General features: G+C 51.0%; 1 protein-coding gene across 1 annotated transcript; it reads right to left on the reverse strand.

Moving 5' to 3' along the window:
• Positions 1–82: 82 nt before the first annotated feature.
• On the reverse strand, positions 83–19,861 carry ADA (adenosine deaminase). The gene is made up of 11 exons (XM_027693954.1): positions 19,776–19,861; positions 12,390–12,451; positions 9,139–9,261; positions 8,867–9,010; positions 7,961–8,076; positions 5,662–5,786; positions 3,736–3,807; positions 3,370–3,471; positions 2,551–2,618; positions 2,022–2,151; positions 83–1,821 (listed from the first exon to the last, which is right to left on the reverse strand). The coding sequence occupies exons 1-11, from the start codon at positions 19,809–19,811 to the stop codon at positions 1,708–1,710; spliced, it is 1,092 nt and encodes a 363-aa protein (XP_027549755.1). The 5' UTR covers positions 19,812–19,861; the 3' UTR covers positions 83–1,707.
• Between the last annotated feature and the right edge of the window lie 1,320 nt (positions 19,862–21,181).

The raw sequence follows: 21,181 nt of genomic DNA on the forward strand, positions 1-21,181 counted from the left end.
TCTAGCAGGGGTACCAAGGCACGTGTTGAAGAGCAGGGGTCACAGCTCCTAAAAGTCACCCTTGAACAGAAATGCAAAAGGATTTACCTTTAATATAAATCTGTTATTTTATTAAAGAGGATTAACAATCAACTGTCCAGAATCCAAACAAGAAACTCTTCTTCAGAAAGAATTTTTGGAGAGGAATTACCCAAAAAAGGCCTGTTTCTTATCACAATCATGTTCCTAAAAGGGATGCTTTATTTTTTTGCTTTATAAAAGTAAGAAAATCACTCTCTCTTATTCATCTATCTATGTGTATATATGCACCACGTACTTCAGAGATGAGTATTTTACTCAGAAGACCAATATGGAAGCCCAGAAAGAATGGAAATACTCCCAGCACACTGTTCCTGCTGGATGAGGCTGGACCAGTCCGTGGTCTGTCTGTGGTAATGGTGACCACGGCCCCTTGTCAAAGGCAACTTTTTGGTACAGTATCTTTGGAGTAAGCATCTTGGCAGACACCTGGGATGCTAAAGCACACCACACACTCAAGTCAGAAAACTATGGTCTCTTCTCTGGATGCACAGCTGTATTGCTTATGGAGTAAAAACACTATTATGCACCAAAATCACTTAGGAATATTCAGTGAATTTTTCTGTATAAATTCTCCACCAAACCAAAGATCTGATTTGGAGCCAGTGTTGTAGTTGAGTGAGAGAAGCAATCAGGTGGGACCTGAGTCAACACTGGGCCCTAGTTAATTTACTTTTTCAGCCTTAGCAGTGCCTAACAATTATGTCAAATTAGGAAGAGGGCAGAACTGTTAAACCAGCCAATCGACCATGGCTTCTCCAAGCCCTAAACAAAGATAGAGGAAGATCAAACTGCAGTTCACAGGAATTCTCCAGGATGAGTACAAAACTGGGAAAAGTCCCAGAGGGCAGATTTTCGCCCAAAGTGGTAAAATTATGTTCCAACTTCCTATGCATGTGCGAGCATGGTCGTGGCCAGCTGTGAGCACTGCTGTCACCTGCAGTGACATTGGGAGGCCTAATACAGCTCTTGTCCAAGAAAGGATGCCAAAAAAAAAATGTATTTTGTTTTAAATGCCCTTCAGACCGGTGTATAGGTAGGGGCACCAGCTTCCAGCTTGTTCTTGTTCCAGTCTTGTTAGTACAAGACTAACCCTGTGTAAATAGAGCTGTGACCAAACCCTCCTACCCACAGGGACAGGAATAAAGCCTCTGTGTCTGAAACACCTGCTCACTCCCTGCCAGCACTAACACACCTCTTCCCTGCAAGGGTGAAGATTAACCCAGGCCACAGCCAGAGTTAAAGGTGGTTATTTCGGCACTGCAGACAAGGGCCAGGCAGGTCAGTGGGACAGGACAGGAAAAACAGGGAAAGAGTAGGGAGAAAAAAAGCAGGGGAGGTTTTTCTGTTTGCATTTGCAGTACAGAAACACTGACAGATGGAGAAGGGAGTCAGGCCAGCAGGCAGATCCAGTCTGCTTGCACAGCAGCAGGATAGGAAGCTGGATATCCATTTGGGAGAGAGTTTGTGGGGTTGAGGTGGGTGAATGTGATAGTCTGATTCTGATGAGCAATGTAAGGGTTAACACAGGGCTGCCAGGAATAGAGACCGACCCTGGGCACCTCCTCCCCGAGCTCCCACGGGCACAGAGGAGTCAGCAGAGGAAGAAGGGCCCTGCTCCACGCTGGCTCACAGGGACGGGTCACGATGTGTTGGGGCCATCCCATAGGCTTCATACAGCTTGTTGAGCAGCTCTTGCTTTTCCTTCTCAGGTAAGAAGCTGGACTGGGCTGCGTTGATGTTCTGGGGAAGGAGAGGGGGAACACAAGGGAGACATTAAAACACATCAGACATGAAGAGCACCCTCTCAGCTTCCTGCTTACAAGGCCAGGGCAGCACTTTCTGATTTCCATTTAAAATTCTTCAGCTCATAAAGAAAAACCAGCAGGTTGTTCTGGGCTGCACCAGGACAGCATCAGAGCACCCAGCCAGGGCTGACTTACAACTCTCTTGAACTCCTCTTCAGTGAAGCCCATGTATTCCTTGACTATGCCATAATCCTTGTCAATGGTGGAGTTTAAGATGAGGGGGTCATCTGTGTTTAGAGAATAGTTGGCACGATCCTTCTTAAATCTGTAAGGAAATGGGGTTGAAGTGGTGGGTAAAGCACTGGATGTGACGCTGTGCAGTTCTCAGGGTGAAATGCAGTAAAAGCAAAGACCTCGGGGCTGTCCCTGCAGCTGGAACTGCTGGAGACAGACATGGAGAGTGGCCTCTGTCCCCACAGCTCTGCACTGACCTGCCAGTAGTGGCTGGGGTGCAGCACCTCATGCCCCACAGCTCAGAGCAGGAGGGACAGGACAGCCAACCCAAGGGACCCCTGCACCCCTCCAGCTGCACCAGCTCCCCCCGTGCCAAAGGACAAGGATGTGCCACATTGTCCTACATAATTAGATGGGCCTTAGCTTTGTAAAGCAGTAAAGCAACCCAAATCCTGGTTATTTAAGATTGCATATAATTGAGAAGTCTTACTGTATTACGGGGTGTTTGGTGAAGTCCGGAGAACACGCACCAATGAGATAACTGGACCAAGGGCAGACCTGTTTGGGGGAGTTAAGCATGAAAAGCAGAATCAAGCACGCAGATCTGAACCCCAGCTGTGGACACAGATAGCTCAGCACACTGGTAAAGCCAGATACAGACTTGGAGCTTTGTTCACAGCTGCCCCTCAGTGCTACTCTGATGGACCAGTGCAGGTCCCAGGACACAGATGCAAAGAGCCCACAACCCACATGACAGCAGCAGGAGCCAGTGGGATGTTTCCCATGGTCAGTCAGTCATGAGTGATGTGCCAACCACAGTTAGGAAACCACTGCCATTAAGTATATACACAAATATTCCAACTATTAGCTGGATATGACCATTCTGGGGAAAAGCCAAGGAAATCTGCACATGCACAGTAACTCTCAGGCATTTCCACCCTCTAACCAGACTTGCTCTGGTACAGCAGCCTGATTTGTGGAAGGAGGAGCCTGTAGACCTGAGGTATATAAATTACTGAATAATCCCTCCAGAATTTATCCTCGGCCACACCAGAATCCATTCTTTCTGCTACGAGCCTCCCACAAGCTGCTGTGTGCACTGCTGCTCCTTGCAACAGGTTCCAGCAAACAGACAGGTGTCCCCACTGTTTCTGCTGTGGAGCTTTGGGCATCTGAGTTCAGTGCAATGTTACCACACGTGTGGTCAGCACTCGGGTGTCAGGTTGTGCCCCTGGCTGTAGCACAGCCCAAACAAGGGCTGGTTTTCCGCTCAGACAGCAGCTGTCACGCTCCCACCACACATCCTTACCTCAAAATGCATCTTTATTCTCAGCAGCTCCTTGTAGAGCTCAGGGTCCTCCAGGACATGGTATCCATGGCCAACACGCTCGGCCTTCAGGACATAAACTGCCTAAAAGGAGCACAGGAGAACCACTCACAGCCTCCGAGCACCAGCTCGGCTCCTGCCTGCCCTGAGACCCCTGTCCCACCACAGGGACAGCCCCCACCACTGACCCTGCTCTGGGATGGCCCTTTCCAGCCCCTGCCACGTCCCCAGTGTTTGCTGTGCTGTGGCTACAGAGAGGGCTGGCACACCTCTCTCCCTGGGGCAGGGGATGCAGGGCCCTTCCCAGCCCTGCCCCTCTCCCTGCCCTGACTTGGGAACTCCTCGTACCTCCTTGACCATGGCAGCAGGGCCGGCCTCCCCAGCGTGGACAGTGCGGTGAATCCCACATCTCTCAGCTTCCTGCAAAACAAGGGAGAACATGTTCCTGTCCCAGCAAACCCCTGGGGTGGCACAGCAAGCAACAGGGCTCTGTGCCAAGAGCCCACAGGCTCTGCACTCCAAGGGCTGCAAGAGAAGAGCCACAAACAGAGACACTGAGAAACCCTGGTACCTTCTGCTGGAGCCCAGCCAGGCTCCTCAAGGGCTTTTTTGGGTGAGCTCATCACTGCCTCTTCTCCAGACAGCAGCAAGCTCCAAGCTCTCCTTCCTCCACCCACCTGTCCCTCTGCACGAACCTTGCAGCAGTTCCAGCCTGTGGAACTTCTACCTTTTTGGCCAGCTGCAGCCAGGTGGGGGAATTTAGAAGCCCCCCTCAGGGCAGAGATGAAGAAAAGCTCTGACACTGAGCACCTCCCTCCTGTAAGGGGCTGGGCTGGAGGCAGCCCAGCCGAGAGGACCCTGCGGGCGCAGCTTTCGGTGCAGCTCCATGACCAACCCGAAAAATCCTTTGCCAGGGTGGCCCAGAGGCCAGCTGGGCTTTGGGAAGCCATGCAGCCTCGAGGGAAGCCTGGCTCCTGGCTTGCTGGAGAAGGGCCACCCATCTGGCAGCAGCAGGCAGGCTGCAAGCCCCATCCCGCAGCAGCCGCTCCTCACAGACAGTCCTTCAGGGCTCTGCACTCAGGAGGGTTTTTTCAGTTACTTAACACAGATGGGAGTGGGGTTTGCTTCAGCATCTCAGAGCCTGAGCGAGCCCCTGGCACAGAGACAAGATGCACCCTTCGGATGGAGAAGGCTGGACCTGGGCACTGCTGGCACAGCAGGGAGGATAAGACACACCTGCCCATCTGTTCATAGAATCATAGAATCAGATGGATTGGAAGGGACCTCTGAGATCATCAAGTCCAACCCTTGATCCACTACCACTGTGGTTCCCAGACCATGGCACTGATGCCACATCCAGTCTCTTCTTAAAAACCTCCAGGGACGGAGAATCCACCACTTCCCTGGGCAGCCCATTCCAATGTCTGATTATCCTCTCTGTAAAGAAATTCTTTCTAATATCTAACCTAAACCTCCCCTGGCACAGCTTAAGACAATGCCCTCTTGTCTTGCTGAGAGCTGCCTGGGAAAAGAGACCAAACCCTGTGCCTGCATCTTGGTTTATAATCACTCTGTTCACCCAGCACAGCAGTGCAGGCAGGCTTTGTATCAGCTCCCACTGATGGGGTGAAGACCCCAGGAACCCCCACGTGCTTTCAGACCTGAGCACTGCTTACAAACCACTGTCTTTTTTGCCAGTGGTGGTGCACAACCTCCTCCCCCACTGATGGAGGGGACTAACAACCCCAAATTCCCACCAGCAAAGAGGAACAAGACTTTCCCTTAGAACCTTTGCAAAGGCTGAGGTCTAGTAAGAGTCTGGGATCAGGCTCCTGAAGCTATTACAGTGTTTGCATTTGAGATGATCAGATAAAAGCCCTTCAAATGTGCAGCTTCCTCTCAGCTCCCCGGGTGATTTCTGGCAGACTGGAAAGGCCAGTCTCTTCCACCCTTGGCCATGGTTCCACTGAGCCCCAGGGGCTGACAGCAGCGGGGTGGGGGATGATCTGGGCTCCACGTCACTTGTGTCACACTCAGTGCTACAGGGTAGCGTTCCAAGCCCAGCTCCAAGGCCATGTTTAAGCAGTGATGCCTGCCATTAATCATTTAGGAAATATAAACAAACACTTTTGCTATTTATCTGAATGTTTTTAATAGCTGCAACGCATTTCTAAGTTATCCCAGCCGTCTGCAGTTGGGAAAACGTGCTGCTTGTCCCTTCACACAATATGTATTTTTCTTGTGATTTCTTTTAAGAAGCTTAATTCCACAAACCTCATAAGCCTTCTTATGCTCAGAGTTATTCTCCACCTTCAGGGTCTCATCCCCAGCCAGGTCAATGGCCACCACAGAGTCGTTTCGATACTTCTTGCACAGCTCCACCACCTCTGGAGACCAGCCTGGAAGAGACAGCACCAGCATTTAGGAGGAATCATTTTAATGAACAAATCCTGGTCCTATGACTAGAAGGCTAGAGCTGTTTTCTTTGGTCTTTCCTAACATTTTTGATGCTCCAAAAAGAAACTCCTAGAAAAGCCTGTCGTCTTCAGGCAAATAAAAGCTGTCAACTGATCAGTCTGTCATCAAGGAAAGGGAAACCAAATGCACTCACCAGCTATAAAACTGCTCTTATCGTGTTCTTCTGTTCACTTTGAGCAAGGGGAAAAAAAATAATAAAAAAATCCCCTCCAAACAGTGGTTGACTGCTGCAGTTGGCCCGAGGTAAGATGAACTGCACTGCCCTGAGGCTATAACAGGGTGCTTTGGAGAACTCCCTCAACTCACTCCTGAGCTTTCACCCCATCCCAGGCTGGGCATCTGTTGGATGTGTCGTGTTAAGGAGGAGTTTGGGCTGAGAGAGATCTCTGGGGGGCCCTGTATAATAGATGCCCTGTTATAGGGCATCCTCAACTTCCCCGGGGCAAGACGATGGATTCTACTCCTGGTGGGAAGGAGCTGAACTTTTATCTATTTGACATCAGTGAGAAAGAGAGTAACAAGTGGCTGACAATTACTTCAGAGCTCTCTCTGATCAGGATAGATAACCTCTGCTAAAGGACATGCATCTACCAGCTCACATAGCACTTAACCTTAGCAGAAGGGCCAAGAAACAGAGATAAACAGTAGTGTTAATAATTAACAGGCACCTGCTGTGTACATACAGTCCCCAAACCATACGAGCACATAAGATGATGTGTGCAATCTCATCTTCTTTTTGTTTTCATCAGCTCCCAACTCACTGGGTTAGAGCCACTATTTTATTAACAAGTTTAATACAAGCTAGTTCTGGCTGGCATCTCTGCCTTTCTCTCAACAGTTCATTGTGATTAATATCACAGGTGATATGCAGCATATCCTGAACGTAGCACTAAAGACTCTTTACGAAGCACATTCCTGGCTCTGGGTAACAGAGCTGGTGCCCTGGGATACAGGTATGAGAATGCCAGCTCTGTTGCCTGCACAAGCAATCCCTCCTGCAGTGCAGCTGCATGTGCAGTCGGATGCTCCTGCCACCTCCTGCAGTGCTGGCACACTGCAGATCAGTGTGACTGTGCCTTACAGCTTTCCAGTTTCTACAAAGAAAAATGTTTTCTCCCTAGAAACCAGAAACGACAGGGTCAAGTTTTCAAAGTATTGTTTGTGGTTGGCTGTGCAGGCAGGAAAAAAAACCCGCTCTCCAATCTCCCGTTCCCAAGAATGTAATTTTTCACATTTCTAGACACAAATTAACCACATGCTCATTAGGAAATATCTTTCCACCATCTACCCTATTAAGCCTATATGAAACTGCTGTGAGATATGAAGATACTCAGAGAAAAGTCTTCACATAAAACAGCTGCTGTCACACAGCCTCTCTCTGACTGCATTCTTCCCTGGAGGAAGGTCCTCACAGAACTCAGCAGCCCATTCAAATGCTGGAAACCGGGTTTCCTTCCTATTCTGGGTCACAGCACCTGTTACTGACCAAGTTCAGAGCTGCTGATTTTTAAAAAAAAAAAATTTATGTATTTGTCTTAAGTATATTTGACTTGTGTTTTCATCTTAAGCCAGCAGAGACTGACTGCAGCCAGTGGATTCTCTGGCTGCCCCGTGATCCAGGCTAAGGAAGGAGCACATGCTGCTGTAGCAGCAGGACCATGAGCAGGGAAGTGTGAGATCTCAGTCCTCCTTCCACGACCATTTGCTCTCAGACCCACCAGACAGCACAGTAGATGAAAGTGCTCCCTGTGCCAATGGCTTTGACTGGCCCAAGGGGTGCTCTGGCCTTTGGGCAGGGAGAGAGATCACAGCTCCCCAGGGCAGGGAGCAGAGGACAGATGAGCAAGACATTTCACATACTGGTTACACCCACAGACCCCCACTTTCCCATCCAGCAGACCTTTTCCCCCCAGTGAAGGGAGCAGAGGACCCCCACCAAGGAAGAACTCCCCCTCAGCACTGTCTGGTCCTGCATCAGACCCAGGGACCAGGGGCTTTCCCCACATTTGTGCAGGGACCCAAACCCAGGGGACATCACCCCCCGCCACGCGCCAGGGAAGGGGAGCAGGGCAGCAGGGGAGCTGCAATACATTACTTGGCATATGGCGCATGCAGCATAGAATAGACCTGGCTTTGATGTGGAAATCCCTTTCTCCATCCTGTAGTCCCTGATTTACGAGCTGAACGACTTCATCTGGAGTGAGGTCTCCCCTGCAGGGAAGAAAAGCCATCAGCAAGAGGGCAGACGCCAGCCAGGGAGGCAGGCAGGAGACAGTCTGCCCGGGGCTCCACTCGCCTCAACATCCAGAAGCACCCGATGAGACCACCCAGAACTTATGAGCACCTTTTACACCCATGCCATGCCCACATTTACCACAAAAGCACGCGAAGATGACAGTAAGATCTAGAAATGCCTCAGGGAACCAGGGGCAAACCCTACCCAGAGGAACCCCCTCTTTGCCACAGCATCTCATTAGGGCACACAACTGCCTGCAGCCAGGCAGGGCAAGCATGGGGCTCAATGCCCACCACAGCACACTTTGGAGGGGCCACAGAGCCCAGCACTGATTTAATAAGAGGCACACATCACAGAGGGGATGACATGCAAGGAAGGGATCGGATCACCAGCCCCCTCCAATGCCACCCACCATCTCTGCCAGCTCAAATTCCCATTTTGCAGGCAGTACACACGTGAAGGCTGCTTTGCCTCGCACAGAGAACAGCTCCAGCCAGAAGGCTGAGCACAGCTGCCCTGCACATGCAGAATCCAGTGCCCAGAGCAAGGGACGTTAAAACACAGCAGCACACAGAGGTATTTAAGATGAAAAACCCTACAGGTGGGAAGGAGAGGTGGAAGCATGCTGGTGCTCACTGCATGGGGGGAGAAAGGAGCTTTGGTTACAGCAGGCTTTGGACACACAGCCGCTGTCTGGAGTGGGCCATGCCTTCTCCATGCCCAACTGGCCACCCAGCAGCTCCCTGGCACAGCAGGATCACTCACTCAGCTTGTCCCCAGGGGATGGGATCCACGCCAGAGTTGGCCAGGAGGTGAGGGCTGTACCGGACCTCCACGTAGGCGATTCCTTCCTTTGCCTTTGTCTCCACGAACTCGTAGGCGATTCTCCTCACTGCCTCACGGTCACCCCTGCAGGGACAGCACTGCCACCCATCACTGGGACTGCTCACCCTCAGGGCACACAGGGAACCTCCAAGGCTGAGCCAAGGGATGCTGCCACGGGTTGAGGGGGGAGAAGCAAAAAGCAGGGTACTTACGCAATAGCGGGCATGTAGTAATTAAATTTCTCCAGAAATTGGGGAAGTGTCAGCGGTGTGTCATAGCTGATGTACTTCAGGAGCTCCTCAACAGTGTTGCCAGGGAGAGGGATCCCTCTTTTTCTGGAAATGAAGGCACGTGTTACTGACAGGGAAGGCAACACATTCTTGATCAATCCATCTCACACAGCGATCACATCCCGAGCTGGCAGCATCGACCACTGCTCCTTCACAGAGAGACACAGCACATGCTGTCCTTCCAAAATCTCCTCGTGGATGCTGCCCTGAATCTCAGTGGGGAGGAAGGCAATCCAAAACACAGGCAAAGCACAAACAAACCGAAATACAAGCCCAGACTGACCCTGCAGGAACACAGCCAGGGCACATTTTAAGCTTAAGAAGGAGTTCATCTAAAGGGGCTCTGGATTATTTCTTGGCACCTCCTAGTCTTAGGAATTGCCAAAATTCTTTAGAAAAGTCAATATCCACTTATGCAGGCTCAAAGGTCTGAGAAATCAGGGGGATGCTCCAAGGCCTGGGATCCTGCAGGCACAAGTGTCGTGGCTCAGGGTTTCAGTTCCTGTGAGTGAGCTCGTTCCTGAGCTCAGCATTGTGGTGGCATCTTCTCTGACAGGGACACCTTCCATGCAGGAGCAAATGGCAACAACTGCTCTCACCAAAGGGATAGTGATGCTAAAGCCCATTTAAGTACTTCCAAGAGGGGAGAGGCCATTTTTCCCTGGAGCAGCTGGAGTACTGTGTGGGGGAAGGTGTCCCCAGTGCAGTGGGGCGACAGCCAGGGTGCCAGCCAAGGGTGCTGAAGGCTTCCTGGGCAGGCTTTGCCACCCCCAACACTCTGGTACCCTGCACGAGCCAACATAATTTTGGAATAATAACTAGACATTTGTTTTTAATCCTCTTTTCTGCCACAATGAATTACAGCTAATTGGTGGATCTCTGCTAATAGAGACAAAACACCACAGACAGCTTTATTGTCCCCGTGCCAGCAACCATTCCAGGGAGCCATGCAGGGACACAGTCCAAAGGACCCTGCTCCTGGGCTCAGTAAACACTGCTCCTTCCCCCCTCGGCCAGGAAGGAAACCAGCCCCACGCTCAGCCCTCACATGCAATCTGCACAGATTAAGTTGCTGGCACTCAGCAGGGAACATTTATCGTTGCCAGGGCATTGGTTTTCCTCCCTGCCTTGCCCTTTCCATGGCACTGACACATCAGTGTCTGCCCTAGGAACCGGCACGCACCTCCCTCCACCTGCCCAGGGAAAGTTTCCTACAGCAAAGCCGCTTCCCTGACATTTTCCTGTGCTTCCCGAAGGATTGCCTCTGCACAGGCAGCAGCAGCAGTGCTTTGGGATGATCTGCCCTGGAGTCAGGCCTCTGGATGAGGAGGTCTGGTGAATCATGCCAGTGTGGCTCTGGGAGCTGCTGCCGCCCCATCCAACCCTGCTGGTAGGTGGGATCCTTCCTGAGGCAAAGCTGCTCCAGGGAATGTGTTCGTGCCCACCAGCACCTCAGTGTCCTGCCCAGAGCCACCTCCAGCCACGGGCAGCACCACACACACCGTCCCACCTCGGACAGGGCAGCTTTCCTGGGGACACCCAGTCCCAGGAGGGATCTGCCATGGCTCTAAACCCTCTGGCTGGGCAGGGGGGATGCAAACCCTGGCCCAGACGTGACAGAATTGGAGACAAAGTTTCTAAAAATGGCCCAGTTCAGCAGTGCACTGCCCAAGGGACCTTGTGCATCCCAGCAGCTCGGGGTTATATTATGCCGCCACCTGGCAAATTTATTTCCAGCTATTTACCTTTAAAAATAGACCACAAGCAGCCTTCTGTGCCCAGGGTGAGGTTATTAAGGCAGTCAGTCCCCTACAGCCTCCTGCACTGCCCCAAAGCTTTTTTTGTGTGTGAGTGCAAGTTTCAGAGCTCACGAATAGCACAGCCTTGCTCCACCCGAGGGCTGGCAGCTCTGGGGGATGCCAGGGCTGTTTAAAAATAAGAGGGAACTCGGCACACACTCAGGCAATGAAGGTTTCTGCCCTAAGCAAGGATCCTGGCACAGGATCCCCAGACAGCCAGGGCCTCCTGGGCTTCAGGGCTCCCGCAGCCCTCCTCAGGGACTACACTGGCATTTTCTCTTTGCTGGCAGAGGGACCCAGCAGAGCCTCAGGGAGTCACCACCGACTCATCTGTCCATTTGGACCTGTATTCCAGCCCTGCAGCCCACCAGCAGGAACCCTGACTCAGCTCAGGGCCAACATCCTGCAGTGAATGGGATGGGCAGCTCTGATCCACATTCCTTGCTCAGACTACATTGCAAAAGGTATGGCCATGCCCTGCAGAAAAAGCTACTGTAGAAAGAATATTCCCCCTAGGACTGCACTGCCTTGGACCCTGCTGGGCTCACAGGATGCCAGAACCACTTCTCTTGCTCCTCAGAACTGATTTCCTCCCAAAAGTACCAGAGTGGTGCCTGAGAGCCATTCCCTGAAATCCTTAAACTCACAACCTTCTTGATCTGAGGGTATCAGTGACAGCTGGAAGAAATCTTGTTTATTTTTCCTGCAAGCGTGGAGCCAGGTCCTCGCACCAGTTAATCATTCACCCAGTGCTTCCCACACCGTCCACGCTGAAGGGAGAAGATGCATGTGGGCTCTGTCAAGGAAACAACCTCTCTCTAAGTCACTGCCAAGTGCTTCCCGGGGTCACCCACATGCCAGCGTGACTCCCTGACTGCTGACACCAGGCGCACAGCCCGGGGTTCAAAGGCAGCAGGGCAAGGTGGGTTTTTCCTCCCAAACCGTGGAACAGCACCACCACCACCAAGACAATGCTCCCACCTGCTGTCATTTGACTTGCTTTTGCAATTAGGAATATGGAAAAAGGAATCAGAATACAGCTGCTCTGCCGTGTTCCAGCCACACTTCAAAGGCAGGCAGCTGTTTATGAGACACCTTCGGGGCTTTCCTTGTGGTGGCTCCTCTTGGCTTGCCCGGCTCACAAACCCGTGACCACCTTGCTCATGCTCCTGCTACCTGTGCAGCCCCACTGCCCTTTGGGATGTGCTCAGTGTCACCACACTGTGCAGCCAGAGGACCCATCTGGGCAGAGACAGCACCAGCACAAGCCAGGTTTGCTGCCTGCAGGAGCTCTTCTGTCGCAGACCTGGACAAGCAAAAGGGCTGATGCTTTGGAACTGCAGCTCCCAGAGCTTTCCTCACCCCACAGCTCACCTGCCAAAGTACAAGATTGTCTCTGGTCTAATGGCTCCATCCAGGTGGACGTGAAGCTCAACCTGCAATAAGAAAAATGGGTCAGGTATTCTTAGAGCTACAGCAAAAGTTCAGAGATAAGTAGCTGGCACTCACATGGGTATAAATGCAGCCAATACAGGGACAAAATCATTACAAGGAAGCACAGAAACATTTTTAAAATATAATCATTATAAAGTTTATTTTTCAACATCTAAGTACTAAGTATTTTCTTATAGCTGCTGCAGCTCACACGTTTAATGAGTCTTTAGAAAATTATTCTGTTTCCAGTAATTTTCAGGAACTGCCCTATCCTTATTTAGCTTGCATGGTTCAGAGTTTGGAAAGAGTGAAAAAAGCAAACCCCAAACACCTTTGCTTTCCAGCTTACTCCTCCTTGAAGTCACAGTCAGCCAAACACCAATTAATTTGCTAAGAGTCATTACAAAAACTTTGATTTCACTTCCAAGAATCAGCTCCTGATGGGTTGTTAATTACTTGGTATTATCAGAGCTTACAGGATCTCTAATCCTACACAAGGGGTCAGTCCCATGGTACAAGGTGCTGTAAAAATAATAACAAGTTGTCCCACAGAGCTACCAAGCTGGTCTCAAAATAAAACACTTAAATTTTTACTCATTAAAAATGGGACAGTAACTCAAGTCTTTTCACTCTGAAACCCTGTTTCCCGATTACTGCTGAAACACTGGATTTTGGAGAAAGAGCCCCAAAAAAACAAAAGTAAGTTTTTTCCATTAGCCAGCTGGGGCTTTTGGAGGAACATGACAGATGTAATTTGGAAGTCAAACTGGGAAGGAAAATATTAGCTGTAAAATGTTTCAGCTAGATATTCATCTTTCCAGAATTGTTTTCTTTTAAGTAACGGCATAGCCTACAAAATGCATCTTTAATTTTATTTTTTAATCAAACTGTAGAGCAGCAACTTGATACCCAAAGTTGTTAGTTGTAACATCGTGCACATTCTACTGTGTACATGTTTGCTGCAGGGTAAGAATTTAGTAGGATTCAGAAGAGGACTGGATATTTGCATGGATAATTAAACCACCCAGGGTTACTAATTAAAACCCACAAACCCTCTGGCACCAGGGTATGTATCAAACAATAACTACGAGGAGCTGGGAGGAAAAACGAGTAAGCCAGCAGGGCAAGGCAGGACTGTCCACCTCCCCTGGATCCTTTTGGATCCTTGGGAGTGCCCAAGAGCAGGTGACGTGAGCTCCTGGCACAGGGCTGGCACTGGTGCAATCAGCTGGCCCAGGGGGTCATGAACATGCCCACAGACACCACTGTTAGCAGGCTGTTAAAAGATATCCCTGTCACTTCTCCTACGCTTAAGATGTGATCTGAATCTAGAGGGAGGAAGCCTGAAAAAGGGAAAAACCTGCTTTTTCCCCCCATCTCGAGTTACACAATCCTGCTTATGAGGACTAAATGTCCTGCAAAGCAGCAGATAAAATAACACACCACGGACGTGATCTGCATGGCCAGATGTGGACGCCTGGCATGCTTTCCACTCTTGAGCTCCAACTCCTATTGCAAAACCAGGCAAGCTCCACTCCTTGAGATATCCAGCAGCCCTTGTGACAGCCCTTTCTGATGGATAAAACTTACAGGCTTGAAACTTGCTCACACTGGATTTAAAAACCAAGCAACCTGAACTTATTGAAGTCTTCTCGCTCCAAACACTTCTCAAGTGTTTCCTGCAGGAACATCCCAATGTGACATTCCTGTCAACAAGAATCCAGATTCTGTGGTGTCCTTTGTCCATGCAAGTCACCTCCTCCTGCCACTTCTGCAGGTGAGACACTTGTAAAGCAGCAAGGTTCCTCTCCAACACCAGCAACAGGCTCTTCCTCCCCTGCCAGCACTTCTTTGGGTCTGGAGGGACCTAAACTAAGGCAGCTTGATGCTGTTCAACCCGAAAAGTTTTGGGATTCCCCAAGATCAGTGCTTCAGGGCGTAGTTTTCTGCAGCTGAGAAGCAATCTATGCTATTTAGATGGCCAAAGGACACTCAAGAGAAGATGGAAAGGTGGGCCTAAAAGGCTCTAGATAAGGATGCAATCAGCAGAGGCACAACCCAGCTGCTCATCTCCCCTGGGCGCCTTGCTGGCAAACCCCCAGGCTTCCAGGTCCGTGGGAGGCTGCTCGCTGCAGATTACATTTCAGCTCTCTTCCTGAGTGTTTGTTTTGGGTAAACAAAGCACAAGACTTTTCCAGACACAAGTGGGTGACATGACCTTGCCTGAAGCCAAGGAAAGCACCCAGAGAGAGATGAAAGGGTTTTCTCTGAACTGTGGCTCCAGGAGATGATGCCTGAGCAAGCAGAAATAATGATGGATGCAGGAGCCCAGTGCCTTTTCCAGGGCTCTGCTCCTTGGCACACAGAGCTCCACGGGCACGTGGTCTCTCACCCCAAACCCTCCGGTTTATTTGGAGCAGAAGCTTGTGCACACAAATTAAATGGGGACCTCAACACTGGTCCAGGACCAGCGCTGCACCAGCACTGCAGAGGAGCCTCCGACCATTCCAGGAGCGCTGATCATAAAATCAGAGAAAGGTTTGGGTTGGAAAGGAACTTAAAAATCATACAACTCCAACTCCCCTGCCGTGGGCAGGGTTGTCACCCACTCGACCAAGTCGATGCCTTCCCTTCTCACAGGATGTGGCAACACTTGTTCTGAAGAAGAACAAGAAAGCAGCAGAGCTCTCCAACGCTTTCCTGGGGCAGGAGCTTTGCTCTTCCCCCAGTTGCAGTGAGGACCCTCAGGACCAACTCTGTGCAGCCACACTCGTGTCCTCCTGCACCTGCACTGATCTCCTGCCAGCGCACGGAAAACCCAGAGGGCAATTCAATAAAACCTTTAGTTTCACTAAAGAGTTGTTGAAAGCCAGAGGGGCGAGTTCAAAAGATGTAACTGGCTGTAAATTGTGCGTCCTCAGCACAGACAGCCCCCAGCAAGGCCATCAGAGCAAACCCAGCGCTTTCCATTTTTATGCAAAAAAAGTTTCAGCTCAACCAGGGCACGTGACTCGCTGGTGCAGATATCAGCAAGTTGGTTCAGATTTTAAAAAGGAGAAGTTTTAAGGGCTCTGGCGTGACTTCTCTGGCAATATTGTAATGTTTTCTTTGAGACTTAATAAGCTTCAAATATAAATTCAAACACAAAATTAGGTACTCAAACAAGTATGTTCCATTCCAAGATCAAGTCTGATTATTTTCAATTTAGTGAAATTAGGAGGAAAAAGTTAACCAAACATTCAAAGTATTTTCAGCCACAGTAAACCCAATACAATTTCTCTATTAGAGTTTGCTCAGCAGACCATGGCAGAGCAGTTAACTGCTCAGTTTGCCCATTATATGGCATAAAAAGAGCCATCCAAGCTAAGGCACTTGAAGGATTTTCTGTACGAGGTAGTTCTAGAGTCTTTCTTAAAATACATACAATGACCAAAGTCAGTCCTAACACCACAGTAAAAGTAACACCAACTGCAGCTGGTAAAGTGGCATCATTTTAAAACCCTTAACTGTGATTTTGCCCAGGATTACTTATCAGGGCATTAAAAGCTGATAATTTAAATTCATTCTATTAATCTCAATAGCTGAAAAACAGGGCAATTATAGCTGTAATTTGTCAATTATTAGATAAGCGTGGCAGGCAAATGTTAATGAAGAGCAAAATTGAACAAGAGATAAGACAAATGCCAATCACTGCAAAAAAGAATGAACTGTGTTTCCCAAACACTGGTTTTATGGAAGTGTGCTGTCAGGAGCAAAGTTATCCTCATCCTAAACTCACCACAAACACTCATTTAGGAGAAAGAGGTGCAAGTGGCTCAAGATGGATGTGAAGTTGAAGGGGCACAGTTTTGCCCTCAAACCTGGCAACACCCACAAATGCACCTGGGAGATGAATCTGCCACATGCTTTAAGGCTTGAGTCTTTGAAAGAGAAACATGGGAGACTTGCAAGACCCACAGGACACTGCTCTGCTGCAAAGCACATCCAAGCTTTCCAGACAAGCACTGACATGATACACAGGTTTGGTGGCTGAGGAAGGAGGTTGCTCCTGTGCTGGGAAGCCTTTGGTACCATCCTCCCAGCACCAACCACTCAACCTTCACTGACCTCGGTACAAGAATCGTGTGACATTAACAGGTGATGGTGGCTGTGTGTCATCACAGGTGACATCCCATGGGGTGACAGGGCCACGTCCTCGCCAACCCACCATGGATCTCACACCCACCCCTGGCTGGAGCAATAAACAGAGCCCTTGCACTCTGTGCAGCACCAAGCCAACCCCTCACTGCCATCACATCTGACAAGTGGATGCAGGAAGTTTATCCAAGAGCGTCCCTGTATCCCATTACTGAAGGATGTGTAAGGTATGGCTGAGCTCAATGCAGCCTCAGCAGCACCAGGCTCTGACCCGTGCCAAGAGTCAGGGCTCAGGCTGTACTCAAGAAGTGGTTTGGCCAAAGTAAACATCACCCTGAATACACGACTGTGCATTTGCAGTCCCCACAATAAGGATCACTTTTGTAAATTTAATTTTTTTTTTTTTAATTTTTAGCTTTGAAGTTTTGCTCCCAAGGCAAATCCCTGTACTATCAGCTCAGCAGAGGCTGCAGTGTTACAAGGAGCAGGGCAAGGCGCCCACCCAAACTCCCTGGGCACAGCCAGTGTGAGCACCTTTAGTGCCATCTCCTCAGTGCTGACGGGACACACAGAGTTCCAGCCAGCTCTGCCCACCTCTCCCAGCTCCTAGGTACGAAGGTTGTGTTGGAGACAACTGCCTCCCTTCGGATAGGGACAGGCCCCAAAACACCATGACACGCACAGTGTGTCTCACAGGAACACCTGCCCAGTGTGACCCGAGGCTCATGTTCCAAACCAGCATCCAGCAGCAGAGCTACACCAGCCACTGGGAGGGAGTGGGCCTGACCCCAGGAACTCCTGTTCCCATCCTTCTCCCCACAACACAGCTCAAAGCACACGGGAGCTGCAGGAGAAGAGAGCCATGGGTCCTGAAGCACTCGAGCTGGGGCTGGCCTGCAGGGAGAGGAGCCAGCAGTGAGCAAGGACAGGGTCTCTGCTCTGGTTGTGCAGCAGAACGGGGGGAGCCTGATGGTTGGTGTCAAAGGAACGTCAGTCTTTTCTGCTCTTTTATGGCCTGTGATAAGCAGGGTTCAAAGTTGCCCCCCAGCAGCCCCGGAAGCTCCCTGTTCATCCACCTCAGCCACTGGGAGTCAGAGAGCTCCTGAAAAACACAGAGGCAGCCCTGACCCCAGGTTCAGCCGGGGCTCGAAGCCGCTCCAGTCACCAGAAACATCTCTAAAACACAAAACTGATCGTTCCCAATGGCAGAGGGTCCAGGGGAATGAATAGGGCTCATTAACTGACTTCAGGCCCATTTTTTTTCCCCAAGCCTGACTTAGCAGGTTCACAGGACTGAAAGGGACTGCCTGACTCAGGAAAACCAGTCTCATAATTGCCAGCAGCCGGGCAACAGAAGCCTGATCTTAGCAGTCAAACCCTGCAGATTTTCCTAGGTCTTTCTCTTTGGCATTCCACTCTCCCACGCACTGGAAAAGCAGGAAGAATCACAAGTGAAAGAAGAACTGAAGTTGCTTCTCTCGTCTGAAAGTTTAAAACAGCCTGTGAACCAACAGCCTTTGTTCTCAGTGGACCTGACGAAAGGTCACCATCTCCCAAAACTGAAGCAGCCTTAAAAAGGCTTTAACCATTAGCAGCTGTCAGCACTCCCTGGATTTTGGTATCAAGGTTTGCCTGCTACTGCATGAATCAACTTCAATGAGAGGGAAGCACTGTGATGGAACAAAACATGAATCAGACCTGTGCACACAGACCTTTCCAACTATGCAAGACTTTCCTGGTATGAACTCAAACTCAAACGGAGAGATAAATGGTTTGGGAGTGGTAGGGGATGCAAACAGCAGCAGAAAAACCCAACCCTTTGGGGTTCTCAGAGACAATCTTCTTTGGGGAAGCCACACACAGTTGCCACTGCTCAGGTTCTCCCAGAGCAGGACCACCACAAGCCTCACATCACTTTTCTTGGTCTCCTCTGTCCTGACCCCTCACTTCCCACCAAGAGCCCAACATGGCAGCCAAGCAGAGGAGACCTGCTCCCTGTACAGCAGCTCACTGGGACCACAGCCTGAAAGCAGAACCACCCTGCAGCACTTGCAGTGATCTACCATCAGATACAGGACTACTGCTAACCACAGCTGTTTCATCTTCTTCCTCCTCAACTGTTTTCTAATCTGAATAGCAAACATTACCACATGATCCTACTTGAGATGCACCTATACAAGGCATGGCAAGAGTGAAAGACTGGAGCACCCTCTGACAGCAGCCACCAAGGTCGTGTCACGGGCACCTGAGGAAAAACTGAACTAAATGTTTAAGAGACAAAAAAAAAAACAAAAATCAAAAAAAAAAAACCAAAACAAAACACAAACACAAAACTCCCAAAACAAAACTACCCACAAAACAAACCCCGGAACAAAATAAAAAAGCCAAGAGAAAACATTTAGTTTAGTAGAGCACGGCAGGGGTTGGGGGGGCACTTGGTGTGTTCAGCTGGAGAAGAAGAGACTGAGGGGAGACCTCACTGCAGTTACAACTTCCTCGGGAGGGGCAGAGGAGGGGCAGTCCCTGAGCTCTGCTCTGGGGGGACCAGGGACAGGACCCCAGGGAATGGCCTGGAGCTGTGTCAGGGCAGGGTCAGGTTGGATCTCAGGAAAAGGTTCTTCCCCCAGAGGCTGGTTGGGCACTGACCAGGCTCCCCCAGGGCAGTGGGCACAGCCCCAAAGCTGCCAGAGCTCAGGGAGCGTTCTGATGACCCTCTGGGGCACAGGGTGTGACTCTCCGGGGGATGGTCCTGCGCAGGGCCAGCAGTTGGGCTCAACAACCCTTTTTTTGGGTCCCTTCCACCTCGGCACGTCCCGCGATTCTTCAGGGCTTATCCCAGCCCACCCGCACATCCCGGGATGGAGCCCTGGACACCCGCGCACCGCTCCAGGGATGTTGCCGGGGGGGGACCCGCGGACCGCCGGGTGACACCGCCGGGCAAATCCCCGCCCATCAGCCGCCGCGTCCCGGCCGTGCCCCAATTCCCACGCGGCTGCAGCACCCCAGGAGCACGGCATCTCAGCCCCCCCCCGGGACACAGCACCTCTGCCCACGGGGCACGTCCGTGCCCCGTGGGCAGAGGTGCTGTGCCCCGGGGGGGGCTGAGCCGCCGCGCCCTGGAGCGTTCACCCCGCTCCCAACCCCGCTGCTCCCGGTCCATGCCCGTTCCCAGCCCTGCCTACAGCTCACCTTGGGTCCTCCGAAGACTCCCGGTGCCCGCTCCATGCTCCTGCCTCTCCCGCTGCCGCCGCCGTTCTGCGCCCGCCGCCGCTCCCGCCCCGCCGGCAGCGCTCGCCCGGCCCCCGCCGGCCCCGCCCCGCAGAGCACGGAGCGATGGCATCGGACCCTTAAAGATCATCCCCTTCCACACACCCCCCTGCCCTGGTTTAGGGACCCGGGTTGCTCCAAGCCCCGTCCAGCCTGGGCACGGACGCTTCCCAGGGGTGGTGGGGGGCACGGCCGCATCTTTTGGGCAGCCCCGGTGCCTCGCCGCGCTCGCAGGGCAGAATTCATAGAATCGTAGAATCACAGCATCAGCCAGCTTGGAAAAGGTCTCCGGGGTCATTGAGTCCAACTCTTCCGTGCCACATCCAGTCTCATCTTAAAAAACCTCCAGGGAGGGTGAATCCGCCACCTCCCTGGGCAGCCCATTCCGATGTCTGATTGCTCTCTCTGTAAAAAAATTTTCTTCCTCCCCTGGCGGAGCTTAAGACCGTAATTTCTCTCCAATGTTTAATCAAAACCCACCCTTCCTGAAGTCCCACTCATGTTTCCTTCAGGAGCTGAGAGCCCGAGCGGAGCTGCTCCTCCAACAATAACACTGACAGAAATTAGAACAGGAGAGAACGACAGCTCAGTGTGTAGGACCGGAATGCAACCTCCAGCTTTGATTGCAGCCTTAACCCAATTCAACAATATTTGTTTTAACCTTTCCTGCTCTCAGACCTGCTGCTCTGTGACTCAGTTGTTTTGTCCCACGGCTCTCAGTCCATCCTACACCTGCTTTCAGTTCCTGCAAACTCACACTCAGCTTTTCATTTCTTATTTTTAGTGACCTGGCCATGTCTTACACTGCTCCTCTGCCTCCTGCCCTGCTCTCCCATAGGTGATGCATCTGGCAGCCCAGTCACTGAGGACAGTGAGCCAGAAAGCCACAGAATTACAGAATGGTTGGGAAGGAACCTCTGGAGATCATTTAGTCCAGCCCCCCTGCTAAAGCAGGTTCACCTGGAGCAGGTTACATAGGGTTGTGTCCAGGTTGGTTTTGAATATCTCCAGAAAAGGGGAGTTCCAGAGAAGTCCTGCCTGCTCCTCACTGCTGAGCAGGGCTTCTCTGATACTGGAGAGAGCAGAGCTTTCAGTCACTCCACTCCTGAAGTCCCCATCTAGCTAAAGGCGAGTCCATCAGGTGGAACCACTTCCTAGACTGACCCTTAAGGAACATCCCTTGGACCCTTCTGCAGCCCTGGGTGAGATGAGACCGAAGATTCCTGGAAGGTGCTGAGCAGACAGGTGATATTTCCAAAATCTCTGCAGAGACAAGGAGCACAGTTTTGTTCTGTATGACTGGAGTTCACCTGCCCAGGTGAGGCCAT

This window comes from Neopelma chrysocephalum, unplaced genomic scaffold, assembly GCF_003984885.1.
Source record: "Neopelma chrysocephalum unplaced genomic scaffold, ASM398488v2 Primary Assembly neopelma1_94, whole genome shotgun sequence".
NCBI lineage: Eukaryota > Metazoa > Chordata > Aves > Passeriformes > Pipridae > Neopelma > Neopelma chrysocephalum.

Bases quoted from the DNA above. Each gene is read 5' to 3' on its own strand.
- ADA (XM_027693954.1), bottom strand. From the start codon at position 19,811: ATGGAGCGGGCACCGGGAGTCTTCGGAGGACCCAAG. The intron at 8,077-8,866 runs GTGAGTGATCCT...TCTTCCCTGCAG, and splicing joins ATCCCCTGGGGACAAGCTGA to GGGAGACCTCACTCCAGATG. The intron at 5,787-7,960 runs GTAATGTATTGC...TGTCTCTTCCAG, and splicing joins CTGCATGCGCCATATGCCAA to GCTGGTCTCCAGAGGTGGTG.